Source organism: Bubalus kerabau, chromosome 6 (genome assembly GCF_029407905.1).
Source record: "Bubalus kerabau isolate K-KA32 ecotype Philippines breed swamp buffalo chromosome 6, PCC_UOA_SB_1v2, whole genome shotgun sequence".
Taxonomy (NCBI): Eukaryota; Metazoa; Chordata; class Mammalia; order Artiodactyla; family Bovidae; genus Bubalus; species Bubalus kerabau.
The window spans coordinates 21,634,173-21,658,509 of record NC_073629.1 but is presented as its reverse complement, the minus strand read 5'-3'; the positions used below and the strand labels follow the sequence as shown (position 1 = coordinate 21,658,509).

The 24,337-nt window shown below is 41.9% G+C and overlaps 1 protein-coding gene across 1 annotated transcript in view; it reads right to left on the bottom strand.

Annotated features, from left to right (window-relative positions):
• Positions 1–22,728, bottom strand: part of LOC129656059 (myomegalin-like) — a 30,730-nt gene extending 8,002 nt beyond the window's left edge. Inside the window, exons 1-5 of the mRNA XM_055586853.1 lie at positions 22,424–22,728; positions 6,707–6,856; positions 2,787–3,019; positions 1,459–1,522; positions 226–413 (exon numbers count right to left, since the gene is read on the bottom strand). Coding sequence (XP_055442828.1) covers positions 226–413; positions 1,459–1,522; positions 2,787–3,019; positions 6,707–6,828 — 607 coding nt within the window. The 5' untranslated portion in view covers positions 6,829–6,856; positions 22,424–22,728. The remainder of the gene's footprint in view (positions 1–225; positions 414–1,458; positions 1,523–2,786; positions 3,020–6,706; positions 6,857–22,423) is intronic.
• Positions 22,729–24,337: the final 1,609 nt, after the last annotated feature.

The window sequence follows — 24,337 nt, the reverse complement described above, 5'->3', positions numbered from 1 at the left end:
GCACCACGTATGTGCCTGAGGGGGGTCTGGTGGCTGATGAAGTGTGGCACTAGGAATGAAGAAAAGCTATGACACCCCTGAAGCCTGTGCTTGGCACTGAATCCCTGACCTGTGCTCAATCAGGCATGTCACAGTAGGTCTGCAGGGTGTGGCTGCCACGATGCCTCCTCTTGGTCTAGACAAATAAGCAAGCGCCCAGAAACTGGAGGATGTCTGGGTACTTACTGGCCACGTCCACTGCAGGGCGCACTTTCTGCTCATCGAGCAGCAGGTAGGCGCTGCCAGGGGAGTGATGGGCGGTGGACTGGGCATGGCTGCTGGAGCAGGTCTGGGGCCAAGTCTGTGGCTGGGCATCCTGCTGGGTCTGCAGGACTTCTGTCTTCTTACCCATCTTCTGCTTCTCCCTTAAGATACTAGGAAGTAAGAAAGAGGAAAAGTGAAAGTCACCCAAACATCACAGTTATACTGATCTGGGGGCTTAGAGGAGAGACCCCAGGAGTCAAGGAGGTTGTTCCTTCAGAGAAGAAGCCAAACAATCCATTTATATTTGGGGGTAGAGAGTTGGGAAGCAGGGAGAACAAGTGTCCAGTGCCTTGGCCACGAACATCCTGAGAAAGAGAGAAGACCCGTCAGGCTCTTTAACACTTTGACAAGACACCCAGAGGCCCATGAGAGCTCAACATACCCTGTGACATAATCCATTAAATAGTATTTGTGGTGGCCCATATAAAACTACTTCCTGAGGCAATGCTCCCTTCTAGGTGTCTTGTAGTTTTCAGACCTCCTTGGGCTTCCCTGGTGGCTCAGTTGGGAAAAAATCTGCCTGCGATACGGGAGACCTGGATTTGATTCCTGGGTTAGGGAGATCCCCTGGATGAAGGGAATGGCTACCCACTCCGTTATTCTGGCCTGGAGAATTCCATGAACAGAGGAGCCTGGCGGGCTACAGTCCACGGGATCACAAAGGGCTGGACACAGAGTCAGACACAACTGAGTGACTTCTACCTTCCCTAGTCATACATAATATAAATCTCTGTCATATTTATAATATAAATCTTTTTTGTCTGAAAGAAATTTGTAGCCATTCAACATCTGCCAGCACTTGTTGGGTCACTCTTAAAGATTTCAGATATGATCTTACTCCAGGTTTTAAAGATCTAGGGGAGACCAGAGGTGATCCCTGGGAGGATGGGAGACTCCTAAGACTGGAGAGTTAGGCTAAATTACTACATTACTAAATGAGTGAATTAATATGAGCCTTGGAACCAGAAGAATAATAAACTAAAAAAACAGGAAATGAGACCACCTTGTCACTAAGGACACACAATGGTTTGATGGTATAATCAGCTGTTTGGTTTTCATGGGGTGAGAGAGCTGCTGCTCCACTGATCTTCTGGCCCTTGCTCTGGATTCTTGACTAGATTTTCTCTTTCATAGCCCCTGAAAATTTGGAGTTACCTGAGTTTCTTCAGGACCTGTTCTCTTTGATTCTTCTTACTTATACAGTCATCTGAAATCCAAACTGAGAAGAGGAGCAGTCTTACTTTAAACAGCTCTCATTTACCAAATACAAGCACACACTGGGTTCTCTCTCTGGGGTCAGAGACACATAGCTGCTTGATTCTCAAGTACAGGCTTCTCTGAATTTTTTCAGGAGACACTGGGTTGAGTGTTTAGAGAGCATGTCTGGCAAACTTTGCTGAACCCACCTCAAAGATCATCAGTCACCTCTACTTGCTCTGTCCTGAGTCAGAGTAAAACACTGAAAATGTCTCTTTTCCCACAGATCATGGGGCACTTGTCCAGCTGGCCTCGTGATTGCCCCAGCCAGAGCTTCCGGCCCTGCCATGGCGCGGGTGCCCAGTCCTGTGTCTGTGTGCCCCATCGGTTTTCATGCAGAACCTGTCTCCAGAGAGGTGACAGCGCCCTGTCCCACCTCTGCATCTGCCATCAGGAGCCTGCACAATGGTCTCAAACCAGCTCTTACTATGTGCCCTCAGGTCTCTAGGCAATATTCTGTGTAACTGGCTTCTAAAATAATAAACATCCCCACAAAAGGCACTTACACATAGAGTGCCTAGACCATTCCCAGGGACTTCCCTGGCAGTCCAGTGGTTAAGACTTCACCTTCCAATGCAGGGGGTGTGTGTTTGATTCGTGGTCAGGGAACTAAGATCCCTCATGCTTCATGATCAAAAAACCAAAATATACAAAAAAAAAAAACAAAACAGTATTCTAAACAATTCCCAAATCAGCACGATTCTCTTATCATTCTTTTCAAGTGCACTGATTAATATTGTTTATTTGATCCTAAGAACAATCATGCAAGAATTAGGGGCTTGTATTATTTGATCTAAATTTTTTTAGGTGAGGAAACAGATATCAAAAGAAATATAAACATGTCCAGAACTAGCAATGAACACATACAAGCTAGAGCAGAAGTCTTTAGATTCCTAGTTTAGGACTCTTTTCACAGCAACCAGCTGCCCCATTCCACCTCTCTTTCTACCGATTAGCTTCAGATACATGCTGTCACCCCCAGTGATGCCTCCTGCCATAGCGGCCATACTCCACGAGACACGAGTAGCTGGTAATCATCATGGCATCCCCAACCCTGTGTGCCTCTCTGTTGCTTCTCACCAGCCAGCCCTGACTCTGCCACGGCCCCAAGATGGTGATTACAGAACAGGACACCAGACTGAAATGTTGCTTGTCAATGAGTGTAGGTCTGGGAGTGTGAATGGGGGTGGGACTAAGGGCCCTCCTGAGCCCTGGGGCTGGCTTACCTGTGTTGAACTTGCTGGCGAGGCTCTCTGCCAGCTGGCTGCCCTTGGCCAGCTGCTCACGGAAATGCTGTTCCACGTTATAGTCAATCTTCTTACTGCTGAGGAGCTCTTCAAAGGTCTTCACTGCGTTCTGAACATGTTGGATGAGAAGGGAAGAGACAGCCCTCCCAATCCTTATCTTTTCCCGCAGGTGGGTCAACTCTCGAGCCTGATCCTGGATCAAGGAATATTTCCTAAAGTGGGAAGTGATAAAGGTAGAAAGGGGTGACTGATAGCTTATAGTGCTTCAGCAGAAGGTGCTTTGAGAATTTCACTAGTAGAATCCCCACGCGGAACTCTAGCTGGTGTTTAGTGACAGGAATGTGGTAAAGGGAATGAAAGAAGGAAAATCAGAGAGTGTCTCTGGGTAAAAGAGTCCTTCTAAGATCATCTTTTCCCCTGCTCCCATACTTCTAAAAATGATTTTCTTTTCTAGTTCTACTTTATCAATTAATTAATTAACTGGAGTATAATCACTTTACAATGCTGTGTTAGTTTCTGCTGTACAACAGGGTGAATCAGCTATGTGTATCACATATCCCCTCCCTCTTGAGCCTCCCTCCCACCCTTCTGGGTCATCCCAGAGTGCTGAGCTGGGTGGCCTGTGCTGTACAGCAGCTTCCCACTAGCATCCATTTTACATGGTAATGTACATGTCAGTGCTACTCACTCGATTAGTCCCACCCTTTTCTTCCCACTCTGGGTCTACATGTCTGTTTTCGACATCTGCATCTTTATTCCTGCCCTGAAAATAGGTTTATCTGTACCATTTTTCTAGATTCCATATATGTGTGTTAATATACAATATTTGTTTTTCTGACTTACTTTACTCTGTATGACAGACTCTAGATCCATCCATATCACTAAAAATGACCAAACATCATTCCTTTATATGGCTGAGCAATATTCTATTTAATATATGTACCACATCTTTATCTATTCATCTGTCAGTGGACATTTAGGCTGCTTCCATGTCTTGGCTATTGTAAACAGTGCTGCAATGAACATTGGGGTACATGTGTCTTTTTGAGCTATGGTTTTCTCAGGGTATATGCCCAGTAGTGGAACTGCTGGGTCATATGGTAGTTCCATTTTTAGTTTCCTAAGGCGCCTCCATACTGTTTCTCCATAGTTGTTGTATCAATTTACATTCCCACCAATACTGCGAGAAGGTTTCTTTCCTGCACACCCTCTCCAGCATTTATTGTTTGTAGATTTTTTCATGATGGCCACTCTGACCAATGTGAGGTAATACCTTATTATAGCTTTGATTTACATTTCTCTAATAATGAGCAATGTTTAACATCTTCTCATGTGTTTGTTGGCCAACTGTATGTCTTCTTTGGAGAAATGTCTATTTAGGTCTTCTGCCCATTTTTCAATGACATCATTGTCATCTTGGAACTGCCAATTAAAACAAGAGTAAGCTACTACTAAATGCAAATAAAAACTATAATAAGGTATCACCTCACACTGGTCAGAGTGGTCATCATGAAAAAAAAATCTACAAACAGTAAGCTATTACTAGGGGCTTCCCTGGTGGCTCAGACAGTAAAGATTCTGCCTGCAATGTGGGAGACCTGGGTTTGATCCCTGGGTTGGGAAGATCCCCTGGAGAAGAGAATAGCTATCCACTCCAGTATTCTGGCCTGGAGAATTATAAAGTCCATGGGGTCACAAAGAGTCGGACATGACTGAGTAGCTTTCACTTTCACTAAGCTACTACTATACATCTGTTAGAATGGTGACCATACAGAACACTGTCGTTTAGTACTGTCGTACTAAATGCTGGTGAAGATATGAAGCAAGAGATACTCTCATTTATAGCTGGTGGGAATGCAAAATGCTATTTATCACTATCTTTGAAGACAGTTTGACAGTTTCTTACAAAATTAAACACATTCCTACATATGACCCAGTAACTGCATCCCTCACTGTTTACCTAAATTAGATGAAAATTTATGTCCACATCAAAATCTGCACACAATGTTTATAGCAGCTTTATTCATAATTGCGAAAACTTGGAAGCAACCTAGATGTTCCTCGGTAGGTGAACAGATAAATAGACTGTGGTACATCCAGAAAATGGAATATTTTTTGGTTCTGAAAAGAAATGTGCAAACTATTAAAAGACATGGAGGAATCTTAAATGCATATTACTAAGTGAAAGAAGCCAGTCTGAAAAAGCTACATAGCATATGATTGCAACTATATGACATTCTGGAAAAGCCAACACTGTAGTTACAGTAAAAAGACCAGTGGTTCCCAGGGATTAGAAGGCAGAGAAGGATGAGTAGGTGGAGCACAGAGTACTTTTAGGGCAGTGAACACTCATTCTATATGACACGATGGATGCATGTCATTATACTTATGTCCAAACCCATAGAATATACAAGACCAAGGATGAACCCGAACATAAACTATTGACTTTGAGTGATAATGATTTTCATCGACTGCAACAAATATCAACAAATACACCACTATGGTACAGGATGTTGATACTAGAGGAAGAGGCTATACATGTGCAGGGACAAGGATAGGTAGATGGGGACTCTTTGTACTTTCTGCTCAATTTTGCTCTGAACATCCTGTTCTGAAAACAAAGTCTATTTAAAAAAAAAAACAATTGTGAGAATATAAAAATTTTAAATGCATTTGACAAAGTGGGTGAAGGCTCTGTGAACTGAGAGCCCAGCATTTTGATATTATTTCTGCCAAAGTCCACTGTACAATTGTGAGCAAGCAACTACATCTTTGGGCCTTGGTGTTCTCAGTTCTAAAATAATTCTCAAGTTATTTTAGCTCTAACATTATTTTCTGGGTCAGTGAAATTTAAGTGTTACATATTAACAGAGATTCAATGGAGTATGAAGCAAAACCTGAACCACCTTCAAAGCTGATCCTCAACCACTAAGCAAGTTAGTGATGATTTAGTATTTCAGTAACTGATGCTCACAGGTAATTATATAACAGATTAATTCTATACTAATTGAATGTCTTTGAAAAGTTTTAGGAAAATGGCCATTAAAGACAGACTGACAAATCTAGCGATCAGGCCATTATTTGGCAATTTTGTAAGCTTATTTTTGAAATTGAGCTAATCACACTGTAGTGCATACAGAAATGGAAATATAAGATTGTACTCATGGAAGTTATATAATGTCATAAACTGATGGCACCTCAATAAAAAATCAGCTTAAAAAATTAAGCTTATACAAATTGCTATTCTAGAAACCAGGGATGTGAGCTTCTGAAGAAAATGGAGTAGAGATGGAGAAGCCTCTGTATAATTCCACCTCTTCAGCACTAATATGGGTCAACTTTTCACCATCAACACATATGAGGTCATAGGAGATTCTTATGTGCTCCCATCAATGCAGAAAAGAGACACCACTCACATGACTGGAAGGGCTCCATGAAATCTCAAGTATCCATGAGATCATATATTTGGTGTATATATGTATTGTTAGGCTTCCCTGGTGGCTCAGTGGTAAAGAAACTGCCTACCAAAGCAGGAGATGCAAAAGACTCAGGTTTGATCCCTGGGTTGGGAAGATCCCCTGGAGAAGGAAATGGCAACCCACCCCAGTATTCTTGCCTGGGAAATCCCATGGACAGAAGAGCCTGGCGGGCTACAGTCCAAGGGGTCGCAGAAGAGTCAGACACAACTTGGCGACTAAACAACAACAACATGCATTGTTAATTAGAATAAAACCAAATTTCTCTGAATAATATAAAGTAATTAAAATAAAAATACTATAGACTTTTCTCTAAAGAATTTCCAGGCTGGTCTTAAGAGAAGGCCCTACAGTTAAGGTACATAGCTTGAATACAGACCCTGAAAGCTGCTATAATAGTCTCTGAAACAAAGAGTCTCTTACTCGCTGTAGGACATAGAGGAGAATCCAGCTTTCTCAGGCTGAGTCTTCTGCTCTTTCACTCTCCTCTCAGAAGGTCTCTTCTTCTCCAAGGGCTGATGCATCCCAGGCTTCAGTTGGAGCATTTTTCACAAAGAAACCTCTTGCTGCCTCCTTCAAAAGGAAAGAGAGAAGAAATGCATCTGGGTATCCACAATGACTAGCCTCTCCTCCACATCTACCTAGAGGAATCAAAACAAAATAATGGTTTAAAGAGGTTGGATTATAAGAAGGGTCCCCCAGGAGCATAAAAATCATAAGAGCAGAAGCTACAGGGAAATAAAACAATGAAACCTACAATGTGCTCCCTTGAAGAGTTCTTTATCAGCCATGAGAACCATGGTGATCCACTGGGATTGAGAAAAGATGCAGCAAGTAGGGGTAGATGCTGCTATAAGGAGGAAGAGGAGGGTTCAGAGAAATTTTAGCATTAAAAACAAGCAGTGAAGTAAACACATGAAAACAAGTGGGCTTTAAACTGGGCTAGAGGAAAAGTATTTTTGATTCTTACAGTTGAGACACAGTTCCTTGGGAGGGTCCCCTCAGAAACCAGAAAGCCTTTCTATCATCCCTAACTTCTGACAACTATGTGGGCAGAAACAAAGTTTGAGATGTCAGAGTTCAAATCTATTTTGAGTAAGTGGGACTCAACAATAGCACCATGATAAGAGTATCTGGTGGCAAATTGTACTCATACATAGAATGTGGAGGTAGCTACAAAACCCCAGGAAGCCTTGCCTCCTGATGGCCTGCCACACTCAACACAAGGCTGTTTCTCTCTGGTTGTCTCTATCAATAAAGACCACTTCTCTCACCAGCCAGTTTTAATATCTGTGTATTCTTTTGCTGATACTACCAACCAATCACTCTTGCCTCATAGCTCAGTTGGTAAAGAATCTGCTTGCAATGCAGGGGACCCTGATTCAATTCCAGGGTTGGGAAATTCCACAAGCCATGTGGTGTGGCCTAAATAAATAAATAATTTTTAAAAAGAAAACGCCAAACAATAATATTTTCTCAATACCTTTTATTTTCTTGAAGATAGTTTCAATGAAAACAACTCTTGCAGCTTTTCTTAAATGAGTTTTTTAAGACTTCTAGTGATTCTTAGCATTTCTCTTTGGGAACTCTCCAGATTTTGCTTTTTAATATTCTTCTAAGAACATAGTAATCAAAAGCTGGAGTTTATGTTCTGACTAATAAGTTCAGCATAATAATTTTTCATTAATCATAATCTTTCTATTCCATAATTATTAATAGGTCCCAAAGCAAAGCAATGTTGGGTTTCTTTCCCTTGAAGTAGGGATACATGCAGAGGGTTTCATTTAACAAGAAGTCAATTTTAACTTTCCAAACTACCACTCTCACCCAACTTTGCTATCTACAGATGATTGTTTTTGCTTTTAAAAAAAATCTGTATAAACATTATACTACTAATGTTTGTTTTCAATTGAATTCTGGATCTACAAGTTACTTTCCACTTTATCATGGCCCTTAAAATATTTTACCTCCTTTAATATAATTAATGGATACTTTATGTTGGTGCTGATTTTAAAAATCTAGCATATTTATTTATTCTTTCACTTAGGTCTTAATAGAGTTGCCTGGGCTGCCAAAAAGCCTACTGAAAATGGCCCTTGACAGAACCCAGTAAGATCTAGGCCATAGCAATTTGACTTGAGACGGTACAAACCAGGCTGGTACAGGTGTATGGTAATGTATAATGTGCTGCTTTTCATTAGGAATCGCCAATATTCCAGCATCAACATTAGAGGGTATTCAATGTGCAAAGTAGACCAAAAGATAAATTCTCATGGTCCTCACTTCAACAGTTTAATTTACTCATCAGAAAGGAGAGTCATAGCTATGAAACAGAAAGTGGTGTCAAACTTTTTTAACACCACAGGCTAACACCACCTCGCATCTGTGTGACAGTGGTTCATTATAAACAACCTTGCTACTGTTTTCTTTTTGGGGTGGGCAGTACTTATCTGTTTTTAAATTGATGTATAGTTGGCCACCTGATGCAAAGAGCAGACTCATTGGAAAAGACCTTGATGCTGGGAAAGACCAATGACAAAAGGAGATGTGTGTTAGTCACTCAGGTCATGACTCACTCTTTGCGACCCTGTCAGGCTCTTCTGTTCATGGGATTCTCCAGGCAAGAATACTGGAGTGGGTTGCCATTTCCTTCTTCAGGGGATCTTCCCAACCTAGAAATCAAACCCGTGTCTCCTGAATTGCAGGCGGATGCTCTACCATCTGAGCTAGGAGGTGGCAAAGGATGAGATGGTCAGATAGCATCACCAACTCAAAGGACATGAATTTGAGCAAACTCCAATAGATAGTGGAGGGCAGAGGAGCCCAGTATGCTGCAGTCCATGGGGTCGCAGAGTCGGATACCACTTAGAGACTGAAGAACAACATTATTATAGTTTTGAACAGTAATATTTATTTGATTTACTTACATATTAAACCTATTCAATGTTTTTCAACCCATGTCCTTCATTTCCATGTTTCTCTTGGGATCACTGAGTGAAAGTAAAAATGTCCCACTCTTTGGGATCCCATGGATTGAAGCCCTCCAGGCTCCTCTGTCCATGGAATTCTCCAGGCAAGAATACTGGAGTGGGGCACCATTCCCCTTCTCCAGGGCATCTGCCTGGCCCAGGGATTGAACCTGAGTCTCTTGCATTGCAGGCAGATTATTTACTGTCTGAGCCACCAGGGAAACCTCTGGGATCACTTAACTTCTGCCCAAAAAACTACCTTCTGTATTTCCTCTAGTGAAGGTATGCTGCTTATCTGGAAAGGCCTTTATTTCACCTTCCCTTTGAAGGATATTTTGTCAGGGACTAAATTGTAGATTGGAAATTATAGTATTTTAGTTCTTTAATAATGATTACAATGTGAATTTTTTTTCTTTTGGACATTTCTATGATGTTTCTGTTTGCCTTTGATTTTTGGCAGTTTCTCAGCCTTGTACCTAGATGTGGCTCTCATTTTTATCTTGTTTGGAGCTGGTAGAATTTCTTATATATTTGGCTTCCTAGCTCATCAGTTATTTTTTTCATTGACTGTTACATTTTATAAAATTGTTTTCAATCCACATTCCATCTCCTACCATGTGGTACTTTGCCCTTTATAACATGATCTATGTTCTTTTTATTAAATTTATTTTTAGTTGAAGGATAATTGCTTTACAATGTTGGTTTGATTTTTGCCACACACCAACGTGAATTAGCCATAGGTGTATATATGTCCCCTTCCTCTTGAACCTCCTTTCCACCTCCCACCCCTCTGGGTTGTTATAGAGCCCCAATTTGAGTTCTGAGTCACACAGCAAATTTCCATTGCCTTTCTATTTTATGTTTTTCTAGTAGTCAAATATGGATGTGAGAGTTGCTCTATAAAGAAAGCTGAGCACCGAAGAACTGATGCTTTTGAACTGGTGTTGGAGAAGACTCTTGAGAGTCCCTTGGACTGCAAGGAGATCCAACCAGTCCATTCTAAAGGAGATCAGTCCTGGGTGTTCACCGAAAGGACTGATGCTGAAGCTGAAACTCCAATACTTCGGCCACCTGATGTGAAGTACTGACTCATTAGAAAAGATCCCGATGCTGGGAAAGATTGAAGGCAGGAGGAGAAGGGGACGACAGAGGATGAGATGTTGGATGGCATCACCGACTCAATGCACATGAGTCTGAGCAAGTTCCAGGAGTTGGTGGTGGACAGGGAAGCTTGGCTTGCTGCAATCCTTGGGGTCACAAAGAGTCGAACATGACTGAGCAACTGATCTGAACTGACTGGTGCAGCATGCAGTAGCAGAGCTTGGACTAGTTAGCAATTTCTTGATATGACTATCTCCAATTTCAATCCAAAACCATAAGGTTCTTCCTCAACTCTTCCCATTTCATTTTTGTCCTCCTTCTTCCAAGTTGATAACCTTGATTCCTGACAATATCAACATTTTTACTAATTTCTCTATCTCACAACACAAGACACCTTCAGAATTATTATACCAGTTCTGCAACTAACCTCTTAAGAGTCCCTTGGACAGTAAGGAGATCAAAGCAGTCAATTCTGAAGGAAGTCAACTCTGAATAGTCATGGGAAGGACTGATGCTGAAGCTCCAATAGTTTGGATACATGATGCAAAGAGCTGACTCATTGGAAAAGACCCTGATGCTGGGAAAGATTGAGGGCAGGAGAAGGGGGTGACAGAGGATGAGATGGTTGGATGGCATTACTGACTCAATGGACATGAGCTGCAGCAATCTCCAGGAGATACTGAAGGACAGGGAAGCTTGTTGTGCTTCACTTCATGGGGTCGCAAAGAGCTGGACGTAACTTAGCAACTGAACAACCACAATGATGACCAACCTTAAACGTATCAAGTAAAGTTCACGATGTCCTTAGGATATACCCACTATGAGTTTATAGTCAAGCATGCTTTCAAATTTTATTTGAATTAATTATATTCTATATGGTTATATTATCATTTAAGGCATAATTAAATTCATTTATTCTGCTTTTATTTTTTTAGTTTTAAGATTAGCTTTTTTATCCTCTTTCAGAATATGTAAAACAGTGACACGGTTAAAAAATGAAAACTGTATTAAGATTACATTTAGAAAAAAGCCTCACCCATCTCCATTTCAGCTGAAACGCCAATACTTTGGCCATCTGATGCGAAGAGCTGACTTATTTGAAAAGACCCTGATGCTGGGAAAGATTGAAGGCAGGAGGAGAAGGGGGTGACAGAAAATTAGATGGTTGGATGGCATCACCGACTCAATGGACCTGAGTTTGAGTAAACTCCGGGAGTTGGTGATAGACAGGGAGGCCTGGTGTGCTGCAGTCCATGGGGTCTCAAAGAGCCAGACATGACTGAGCAACTGAACTAAACTGAACGCCCCATCCCTGACCCCAAGAGATTACCCAAAGTGCTGCTACTTTTTTCCCCCCTCTTTAGCATCTGCCCTCTACCTAGCTTCTCAGCCTCTTGTTCCTTGCCAAAACTTGGCAAATGCCCTGAGGGGCAAAGGCAGAGAATTAGTTTCCTTCCAATGAGGCTCTCTTTAGAACTGGTTCTGTGTGTCCTGACTGCATTGGTAGTTTTCCAAAGACTTCAAATAGAATTCCTTTAAGTCAGATTTTATCTACTTGTTTTCAGAGTGTGCGCTGGTTTGCTACAGATACTCCATTCATAACTGAAAGAGGAAATCTACAAATTCCAGGTAAATTAAATTTTCCTACTTTGATTCCCTAAGAACAACAAAAAATAAGGGGTCTCTGATACATACTTGGATTTTTCTTATATTTGGGTAAGTCTGATTTGGCTCCTGCATTGCAGGTGGGTCGGGGCTTCCCTAGTGGCTCAGTGGTAAAGAATCCCCCTGCAATGCAGGAGACTCAGGTTCAATCCCTGGATTGGGAAGATCCCCTGCAGAAGGGAAATGGCAACCCACTCCAGTATTCTTAGTGACTAAACAACAAGTCTGGTTGTATACTAAAAGCACTTCCTAGAATCACGTGCAAAAGATTTTCTACCATGAGCTGAAAAATCATTATGCCTGCATAGAAGTCCAAGAATTTGATGAAGTTTGATCCAGTTCCTTGCTGAGCTGTCTGCACTTTAGTTAGATCACTATCAAACCTTGCCAGTAACCAGTTTTCCTGATACTGGTCTCTAATATGCAGGAGAAGAGGCCAACCAAACCATTAGACATCCTTAATTTATGCCAGGGAATGTTGAAAGTCAGCAGTGGTATAGTTAGAAGTGGAGATAAAAGGCTTAATAATAATAACAAAAATAACAGCTTTCTTGGAGCTTTACTGTGTGACCAGCACCATTTCTCAGTGCTTTACTATGTAATAATTTATTAAGTCCACATAACAACTCTGAAACATAGTGTAGGATTTTACCACCCTCTTGCTGCAGAGGAAAACACTGAGGCAGTAAAAGGCCGAGCTAACCTTTTAAGGGTCCCACCACTACGATGATGGGACCCAGCACTCAGACCCAGGCAGAGCCCTTCTCCTTGGCCATCATGCTCAGTGAGAAGGCTTCACTAAGATTTGCATCTCTTCCTTCTTGTTCCACCTCCAAGATTTCAAAGAAAAAAAGAAGACTGAAAGGAAGGCTTATGAAACATTTAGCCTAGTTAACAAAATAAGGAAGAGAAGAAAGTAAATAAAAACCATTCAATCTACCCCAGAACAGACTACATGGCTCCAGAGATGATGTGATCATATCTCCCACCCAGAAGTGTTTATGGGTCTTGATTCTCCTGGTCTGAACAAGGGAGTTCCCTAGAGAGGCTCCTAGGAAAAAGGGTTAACAGTGTCTTTTATGTTCAAAGGATAGAGGGGACAGCTGAGCACCTCTTCTTGACTTAGAGAAGAGGGCAGTGCTCCTAAAGGGACAAGGAGGAGGGAGAATATCCCATGAGAAATGAGACAAATTCATGCTTTTCTTTTTTTTTTTTTTTTTTTCATGCTTTTCTAAGTTCATTAATGACATAACCCTTTCATATTCGGCCATAGCCATGTACCTTTATTGGGGCTTCCGTAGTGGCTCAGTGGTAAAGAATCCACCTGCCAATGGAGAGAGACAGGAGAGGTAGATTCCATTCCTGGGTCAGTATGATCCCCTGGAGAAGGAAATGGCAACCCACTCCAGTATTCTTGCCTTGAAAATTCTATGGACAGAGGAGCCTGGCAGGCTGCAGTCCATGGGGTCGCAGAGTCAGACACAACTGAGTGACTGAGCATGCACGTGTACCTTTATCATTGAAAACTTAATGCTTTCTTTACAGTGATTCACATTTTTTTCTTCCTCTACATTTTTGCTTGTTAGGTCATTTAAAACATCTTAGTTTATTTTCAAGTCCTTGTTTAATAGTTCAGCATCAAGGCCACCTGAGAATTGTCTTTTTGTTGTTGTTCAGACACTGTCATGTCCAAGTCTTTGCAACCCCATGGATTGCAGCATGCCAGGCTCCTCTGTCCTCCACTATCTCCCAGAGTTTGCACAAATTGATGTCCATTAAATTGGTCATCCCTTTTTCTTTTGATTATATGTCACTTTTTGCTTCATTGTGCCTCCAGTAACTTATTAATATGTGTCAGACAGTGTGTTTGACAGTGTAGAGACAGAAGTAAATATTTACTCTCCAGTATGAATATGCAAGAAGCAACAGTTAGAACCCTGTATGGAACAACTGATTGGTTCAAGATCGAGAAAGGTGTACGACAGGGTCGTCTGCTGTCACCCTGTTTATTTAACCTATATGCTGAGCACATCATAAGAAATGCCAGGCTGGATGACTTACAAGCTGGAATCAAGATAGGTGGGAGAAACATCAACAACCTCAGATATGTGGATGATATACCCTCTAATGGCAGAAAGTGAAGAGGAACTGATGCGAAGAGCTGACTCATTTGAAAAGACCCTGATGCTGGGAAAGACTGAGGGCAGGAGGAGGAGGGGACAACAGAGGATGAGATGGTTGGGTGGCATCACCAACTCAATGGACATGGGTTTGGGTGAACTCCAGGAGTTGGTGATGGACAGGGAGGCCTGGCGTGCTGCGATTCATGGGGTTGCAAAGAGTCGGACACGACTGGGTGACTGAACAACAACAATAATGAACATGCAAAGAAATAGAGGAAAACAACAGAAAGGGTAAGACTAGAGATCTATTCAATAAAACTGGAACTATCAAAGGAATATTTCATCCAACGTTGGGCATAATAAAGGACAGAAATGGTAAAGACCTAATGGAAGCAGAAGAGATCAAGACGAGACAGAAAGAATACACAGAGGAACTGTATAAAAAAGATCTCAATGACTCAGATAACCACGATGGTGCAGTCTCTCACTCAGAGCCAGACATTCTGGAGTGTGAAGTCAAGCGGCCTTAGGAAGCACTGCTGCCAATAAAGCTAGTGGAGATGATGGAATTCCAGCAGAGCTATTTAAAATCCTAAAAGATGATGCTATTAAAGTGCTGCACTCAACATGTCAATAAATTTGAAAAGCCCAGCAGTGGCTGCAGGACTAGAAAAGATCAATCTTCATCCCAATTCCCAAGAAGGGCAGTACTAAAGAATGTTTAAACCACCAGACAATTGCACTCATCTCCTATGCTAGTAAAGTTATACTCAAAATCCTCCAAGCTAGGCTTCAGCACTATGTGAACGGAAAACTTTCAGATGTTCAAGCTGAGTTTAGAAAAGGCAGAGGAACCACAGATCAAATTGCCAACATTTGCTGGATCATAGAGAAAGCAAGGGATTTCCAGAAAAACATCTACCTCTGTTTCATTGACTACATTAAAGCCTTTGACTGGGAGGATCATAACAAACTATGGAAAACTCTTAAAGAGATGGAAATACCAGACCATCTTACCTGTCTCCTGAGAAACCTGTATGCAGGTCAAAATGCAACAGTTAGAACTCTGTATGGAACAACTGTATGAACAATCCTGATTGGTTCAGGATTGAGAAAGGAGTATGACAAGCCTGTTTATTATCACCCTGTTTATTTAACTTATACACAGAGCACATCATGCAAAATGCTGGGCTAGATGAGTCACAAGCTGGAATCAAGATCACTGGGAGAAATATCAACAACCTCAGATATGCAGATGATACCACTCTAATGGTAGAAAGTGAAAAGGAATTAAAGAGCCTCTTGATGAGTGTGAAGGAGGAGAGTGAAAAAGCTGGTTTAAAACTCAGTATTAAAAAATTAAGATCATGGCATCTGGTTCCATCACTTCATGGCAAATACAAGGGGAAAAGGTAGACGCAGTGACAGATTTCCTATTCTTAGGCTCTAAGATCACTGCAGATGGTGACTGCAGCCATAAAATTAGAAGATGATTGTTTCTTGGCAGGAAAGCTATGACAAACCTAAACAGTGTATTAAAAAGCAAAGACATCTCTTTGCTGACGAAGGTCTGTATAGTCAAGGCTATGGTCTTTCCAGTAATCATGTACAGATATGCTGCTGTTGCTACTTCTGCTAAGTCACTTCAGTCATGTCCGCCTCTGTGTGACCCCATAGACATCAGCCCACCAGGCTCCCCGCTCCCTGGGATCCTCCAGGCAAGAATACTGGAGTGGGTTGCCATTTCCTTCTCCAATGCATGAAAGTGAAAAGTGAAAGTGAAAAGTGAAAGTGAAGTCGCTCATTCGTGTCCAACTTTTAGCAACCCCATGGACTGCAGCCTACCAGGGTCCTCCGTTCATGGGATTTTCCAGGCAAGAGAACTGGAGTGGGGTGCCATTGCCTTCTCTGTACAGATATGAGAGTTAGACAATAAAGAAGGTTGAGTGCCAAAGAATTGATGCTTTCGAACTGTGATGTTGGAGAAGACTCCTGAGAGTCCCTTGGAAAGCAAGTAGATCAAACCAGTCAATCTTAAAGGAAATCAACCCTGAATACTCTGGAAGGACTGATGCTGAAGCTGAAGCTCTAATACTTTGACTACCTGATGGGAAGAGTTGACTCATCAGAAAAGACCCTGATGCTGGTAAAGATTGAAGGCAGGAGAAGAGGGCAACAGAGGATAAGATGGTTGGATGGCATCACCGATTCAATGGACATGAACTTGGGCAAACTCTGAGAGGTGGTGAGGGACAGGGAAGCCCAGTGTGCTGCGTCCATGGAGTTGCAAAGAGCTGGATATAACTTGGCCACTGAACAACAATAACATGGACATACTCATTTTTCTATCAGGCCTCTAGTGTGGATGGCTCAGTCAATCTAACATGTCTTTCTTGAGTTGGGCTGCTTTTGTTTAATTAAGTAGATTCAGTTTTCCACTGGCTTCAAATGTTTTTAAGTTGGATCAGAATTTTTTTTTTTTTAGCTGGGTCTGGGATCTTAGTACTAGAGAGATTCTGGACATTTTTAAAAATGCATTTCAGCCCAGAAACCAACTTTTCTGAATCAGGAAAGACACATTTCTCCTTTACAGCCTGGCTTTTTACTTTCTGGCTCATAGTGGAGTTCTTTTTGCTCTTCAGTTCTGTTGTCAGGTTTCTGGACTCTTGATTCATCCTGCTTCTCTCCTGTTAATTTAATCTTTAGGGGATCCAAGGTATATCAATGTAAACTCACATTAAAAAGTTAACCATGAGTATTCATGAGGCTTAACATTATCAAAACAAACAACCCAGTCAAAAAAAATGGGAAGAAGAACTAATAGATGTTTCTCCAAATAAGACATAAAGTGAAAGTGAAGTCGCTCAGTCCTGTCCGACTCTTTGTGACCCCATGGACAGTAGCCTGCACCAGGCTCCTCCGTGTATGGGATTTTCTAGGCAAGAGTACTGGAGTGGGTTGCCATTTACAGAAGACCAAAAGGCACATGAACAGATGCTCAACATTGCTAATTATTAGAGACATACAAATCAAAACTACAATAAGATATCACTTCACACTAGTCCGAATGGCCATCATCAAAAAATCTACAAACAAAAAAATGCTGGAAAGAGTGTGGAGAAAAGGGAACCCTCCTCTACTATTGGCAGGAATGTACATTGGTACAGCCACTATGGAGAACAGTATGGAGGTTCCTTAAAAACTAAAAATAGAGCTACCATACGACCCTACAATCCCACTCCTAGGCATATCAGTTCAGTTCAGTCACTCAGTCATGTCCGATTCTCTGCAACCCCATGAACCGAAGCACACCAGGCCTCCCTGTCCATCACCAAATCCCGGCGTCCACCCAAACCCATGTCCATTGAGTTGGTCCATCCAACCATCTCATCCTCTGTCGTCCCCTTCTCCTCCTGCCCTCAATCCCTCCCAGCATTAGAGTCTTTTCAAATGAGGGAGCTCTTTGCATCAGGTGGCCAAAGTATTGGAGTTTCAGCTTCAACATCAGTCCTTCCAATGAACACCAGGATTGATCTCCTTTAGGATGGACTGGTTGGATCTCCTTGCAGTCCAGGGGACTCTTGAGTCTTCTCCATCACCACAGTTCAAAAGTATCAATTCATCGGTGCTCAGCTTTCTTACAGTCCAACACTTACATCCATACATGATTACTGGAAAAACCATAGCCTTGACTAGACAGACCTTTGTTGGCAAAGTAATGCCTCTGCTTTTTAATATGCTGTCTAGGTTGGTCATAACTTTCCTTCCAAGAAGTAAGCGTCATTTAATTTCATGGCTGCAATCACCATCTGCAGTGATTTTGGAGCCCCCAAAAATAAAGTCTGCCTCTGTTTCCCCTGTTTCCCCATTTGCCATGAAGTGATAGGACCAGATGCCATGATCTTAATTTTCTGAATGTTGAGTTTTAAGCCAACTTTTCACTTTTCTGTTTCACTTTCATCAAGAGGCTCTTTAGTTCTTCTTTACTTTCTGCCATAAGGGTGGTGTCATCTGCATATCTTTGGTTACTGATATTTCTCCCGGCAATCTTGATTCCAGCTTGTGCTTCCTCCAGCCCAGCATTTCTCATAATGTACTCTGCATATAAGTTAAATAAACAGGGTGACAATATACAGCCTTGACGTACTCCTTTTCCTATATGGAACCAGTCTGTTGTTCCATGTCCAGTTCTAACTGTTGCTTCCTGACCTGCATACAGGTTTCTCAAGAGGCAGGTCAGGTGGTCTGGTATTCCCATCTCCTTCAGAATTTTCCACAGGTTATTTATATCTGGAGAAAAACATGGTCCAAAAGGATCCATGCACCCCAATGTTCACTGCAACACTGTTTACAATAGCCAAGACATGGAAGCAACCTAAATGTCCATTGACAGAGGAATGGATAAAGATGTGGTACCTGTATACAATGGAATATCACTCAGCCATCAAAAAAGAATGAAATAATGTCATTTGCAGCAATATGTATGGACCTAGAGATTGTCATACTGAATGAAGTAAGTCAGAAAGAGAAGAAGAACTATCATGACATCACTTATATGTAGAATCTAAAAAAGAAATGATACAAATGATCTCATTTACAAAACAGACTCACAAACTTAGGGAATGAACTTATGGTTGTCAGAGGGGAAGAATTTGGATAAGGGATAGTTAGGGAGTTTGGGATCGACGTGTACATATTGCTGTTTTTATGGATAACCAACAAAGTCCTACTGTATAGCAAAGGGAATTCTGCTCAGTGTGATGCAGCAGCCTGGATGGGAAGGGAGTTTGGGGGAGAATGGATACATGTATATGTATGGCTGAGCCCCTTTGCTGTCCACCTGAAACTATCACAACATTTTTAATCAGCTATACTTCAATACAAAATAGTTTTTAAAATGCTATGAACATTCTTGCTACAACTTCTTTTTGTATGAACATGTGTATTTCTCTTGGGAGAATATCTAAACGAAGTGTTTCTGGGATGTTGGGGAAATTAAAATAGAGGAAGTCTTGTTCAGGCTTCAAAGCACAAGAGGCCTCTGACTTTGCTTCTAACCTGTCTGGATTCCATGCCTGTCTGCAAGCACAGCAAATCAAGTGGTACTTCAGAAAAGAAAGGGAGTGAGTCTTGGAACTCTTGAGCCCCGGGAGGTCTGGCCAATTGCTTGGGGTTTAACGAAATCCTATGACTCACAAGGTGACACAAACAGCATTGTAAAAATGTTATAGTAAAACCAGAGCTGCATTTCTCCATGTAAACTGATAACATCAGTTTGTGGCCTGGGATTATAAGTGGGAGCCCTGGAAAGGGCACTCTGAAGTCTCATTTGTGGAGCGGATGCACTGCCCTTCTCCTAACTGGGACTCCAGATTGCTGTTGCTCGGGACTTCCCAGCACACTGTTTAAGTCTGGATGTTGGTTGGCCCAATTTGCTGATGTATGTGCTATTACTCTTCTCTGTTGTTTTTTTTTTGTTGTTCTCTTTTCTTTTAATGATTGCATATTGAAATTAAGTTAAATAATCCTCTTTTAAATATTGAAATTGTTTATTTGTATGTAACAAGTGTTTTTTTAATTAAGGAATCCTTTGAATCTGAAATGAAAGTAAAACTTCCAGCAAAACATGGGAACAGAAGGATATTTATGTAAATTTATGTTTAAATGTATAAGTAATCGTCAAATCAAAGTGATTATAACATTTACATCCCCGGATGAGAATTCTGGTTTTGTGCACATCTTCACAAAGATTTGATATTTTCAGACTTTGTAATCTTAGCCATACTACTGGAGAGGTATCTCAATGTAGTTTTAATACCTATAATGATATTGAACACTTTTTTATGTGCTTACTGGCCATTACTGTATCTTCCTCTCTCTGAAGTGTATTTAAGCTTTTGCCTGTTTTAAAAATGGGTGTTTTAGTTTTTAGTACTGAATTGTAGGAGTTCATTATATATTCTGGAGACAGTCTTTGTCAGATATCCTTTGTAACTATTTTTCTCCATTGTAACTTGCCTTTCTACTTACTTATGGTATATTTTATGAGAACACTTTTTAATGTTGTTAAAAAGTTGTTTTAACAAGTTGTAAAGTTGTTTAAAAAGTTATATTTTATAGTTATCCATAAATACAGCAAAGTTGTTATCATTGTATTTTTTACTTATTTCTTTGTCATATTTAGAAAACCTTTGCTTACTATCAGGTCACAGGATATTCTCATGTATTTTCTTATAAAATGTTATAGTTTTAGTTCGTATGGTTTGATCTATGGTCCAACTCAAATTAGTTTTTGTGTATATTGCAAAGTAAGGACTGCAGGCTTTTTCCCTACATAGATATCCAGTTGTTTCAGCACTATTTATTAAAATGATATTCCTTTTCCCATTGAGTTGCTCTAGTGTCCTTAAAAAAAATAATTTGCCCATACAAGGTGGGTTTGTTTTAGGTATCTCAATTCAGTTACACATATCTATACATGTATGCGGCTTATTGTTTTGCCTCTGCCATACTATCTTGTTTGCAGTAAAAAACAGTTTGATAGTAAATCTTAAAGTCTTCCAGGTTTGACTTTTTCACACAGCTCAAGATATTTTGAAATGTGTATACTGAAGTAGCCACCATGCAAATCAAGATGCACTGTCACTTAACTCCTCTCATTTAATTGCAGGATACATGCCTTCACATATTATAGCTGACCTATTAGCCAATAATCCTCTATTGCAGCCTCCAAAGAAAAATCTCTAGTTACCTCTAGAGCTGACTGAGAGACAAAATATCTGTAACATTCTCTAGAGCTGACTGAGAGACAAAATATCTGTAACATTCAACAATGAATCTGGGTTTTTCTTGGGGGAAAAAAAGTTTGTTTTCCTTATGAACATGAATATGTTTGCTGTGCAATTTTCTTTATTTTTGGCTGTGCTGGGTCTTTGCTGCTGTGAGGGTTTTTCTCTAGTTGTGGTGAATGGGGGCTACTCTCTAGTTGAGGTGCACGGGCTTCTCACTGTGGCGGCTTCTCTTGTTGCAGAGCAATGAGCTGTAGGTCCCGCCGGCTTCAGTAGTTGTGGCTCATGGGCTCTAGAGCACAGGCTCGATAGTTGTGCACAGGCTTAGTTGCTCCCCAGCATGTGGGATCTTCCTGAATCAGGGATCAAACCAGTGTCTCCTGCATTGGCAGGTGGATTCTTTACCACTGAGCCATGCAGGGAAGCCCCTGCAATTTTCTATTCTTTGTAGGGAGAGTCCCTTGAAGGGCTTCTACCCTAACTTACTAGGCTGATTGTTGAGTTTGGGGTTGCAAATTAAAGGCTGAAGTAGAATTTACTTTTATGGTATAGAAAAGATGATGGGAAGATGCTCAGGAAAGTCTTAGGGAAGAGTAAGCTGGAACTAGAAAACTGGTATTAGGTTCTTGCAGTGGTTGAGATTTCATCGAATGAGGAGTTAGATGCTACCTATCCAAAGGGGGAAAAAATAATATTAAAAGTCATTTTATTAGGTCTTGTCATTTATATATCATCTTTCCTTTTCATTTTTGCAAAATTGGCATAAAGGGGGGCCTCAAGTGTTTGTTACATAACTTCTGGAATGTGTATCTCCATTTAAAACTACCAAAATTAAAACATTCATTGTGAACGTCCTAGATTTTTCTGAAGTTCCACTAACAGTGCATTTAAAGTAGGCCCAACCTAACGGACCGGAGAAGGCACTGGCGACCCACTCCAGTACTCTTGCCTGGAAACTCCCATGGACAGAGGAGCCTGGTAGGCTGCAGTCCATGGGATCGCTAAGACGCGGACACGACTGAGCGACTTCACTTTCACTTCGCACTTTCATGCATTGGAGAAGGAAATGGCAACCCACTCCAGTGTTCTTGCCTGGAGAATCCCAGGGACTGGGGAGCCTGGTGGGCTGCCGTCTATGGGGTCGCACAGAGTCGGACACGACTGACGTGATTTAGCAGCAGCAGCAGCAACCTAACGGACAAACGTACCTGGCTGAAGTGTTGTTTCTGGGAGTGTGTCATTAACAGTAGTTGCTTTCCCTAGTGTATTGGTTTTCGTAGATCCCGCACACCTAAAATCTGTCAAAACCCACCATAAACCGTTTCCTTTGTTAAGAGATTTTAAAGTACTCTTGCCCCAAGTAAGTGAACTTTAAAAGTAGACGTTTCTGTTGCATCCTTGGGATCCATCCAAAGCCAAGGGGGAGAAGTTCAAGTGCTACGAGAGAAGTTCAAGTGCTGCCCATCCGGGGAGGAAGAGGGGCTGCTTACTCACTGGTGGCCGGGCCCAGGTTGTCTGCTTGGCTCCAACTGCTAACGGGGACTCCACCCACCTTCACCAGCGCCCGGAGAACCTGGTCCCTGCAGACGATGACTTCATCTTCAGGGTGCTTTAAGATGAGGAAATCACCGAGGATTTCTTTTCCCTTAACGTATTTCCACCCCTCCCTCCGTCTCAAGATCGTTTTTGGATCCTGTCTGGACAGGACTTTAAAGGAGAGGCCACCCTTCTCCTACCGGTCTCTTCCTGTCCGGACGTTACTGCCCGTAGGGTCAGAACGAGGCGGGCAGCGGATGCTGTAGACCAAAGTCGCCGCGTGCGCATGCGCGCACCTGCAACTCTCAAGCTCCAAGCAATTTGATTGCATGGTGCCGGAAGCTTCTCCGCCAGCGCCGCGCGAGGTGTGAGGCTCCAGATCCTGCGAGCGCGGCTGCGCTAAGGCGGCCCGGCCATTGAGGACGGACCTGGAAGAGGGAGATTTTGACCCGTGGAGCCAGAAAAGCTTCAGTTCAGTTCAGTTCAGTTCAGTAGCTCAGTCGAGTCTGACTCTTTGAGACCCCATGAATCGCAGCACGCCATGCCTCCCCGTCCATCACCAACTCCCGGAGTTCACCCAAACTCATGTCCATTGAGTCGCGGTGATGCCATCCAACCATCTCATCCTCTGTTGTCCCCTTCTTCTCCTGCCCTCAATCTTTCCCAGCATCAGGGTCTTTTCCAATGAGTCAGCTCTTCGCATCAGGTGGCCAAAGTATTGGAGTTTCAGCTTCAACATCAGTCCTTCCAATGAACACCCAGGACTGATTTACTTTAGGATGGACTGGTTGGATCTCCTTGCAGTCCAAGGGACCCGCAAGAGTCTTCTCCAGCACCACAGTTCAAAAGCATCAGTTCTTCGGCGCTCAGCCTTCTTTATGGTCCAACTCTCACATCCATATGTGACTACTGGAAAAACCATAGCTTTGACTAGATGGACCTTTGTTGGCAAAGTAATGTCTCTGTTTTTTAATATGCTGTGTAGGTTTGTCATAGCTTTTCTTTCAAGGAGCAAGCGTCTTTTAATTTCATGATTGCAGTCACCATCTGCAGTGATTTTGGAGCCCCCCAAAATAAAGTCTGTCACTGTTTCCCCATCTGTTTGCCATGAAGTGATGGGACCAGATGCCCTGATCTTAGTTTTCTGAATGTTGAGCTTTAAGCCAACTTTTTGACTCTCCTCTTTCACTTTCATCAAGAGACTCTCTAGTTCTTCGCTTTCTGCCGTAAGGGTGCTGTCATCTGCACATCTGAGGTTATTGATATTTCTCCCAGCAATCCTGATTCCAGTTTGTGCTTCATTGTGCTTCCAGTCCAGCATTTCTAATGATGTACTCTGCATATAAGTTAAATAAGCAGGATGACAATATACAGCTGTGACCTATTCCTTTCTTGATTTGGAACCAGTCTCTTGTTCCATGTCCCATTCAAACTGTTGCTTCCTGACCTGCATACAGGTTTCTCACGAGGCAGGTCAGGTGATCTGGTAGTCCCATCTCTTGAAGAATTTTCCACAGTTTGTTGTGATCCACATAGTCAAAGGCTTTGGCATAGTCAATAAGGCAGAAATAGATGTTTTTTTGGAACTCTCTTGCTTTTTAGATGATCCAATGGATGTTGGCAATTTGACCTCTGGTTCCTCTGCCTTTTCTAAAACCAGCTTGAACATCTGGAAGTTCACAGTTCACATATTGTTGAAGCCTGGCTTGGAGAATTTTGAGCATTACTTTGCTAGTGTGTGAGATGAGTGCAATTGTGTGATAGTTTGAACTTCTTTGGCATTGTCTTTCTCTGGGATTGGAATGAAAACTGACCTTTTCCAGTCCTGTGGCCACTGCTGAGTTTTCCAAATTTGCTGGCATATTGAGTACA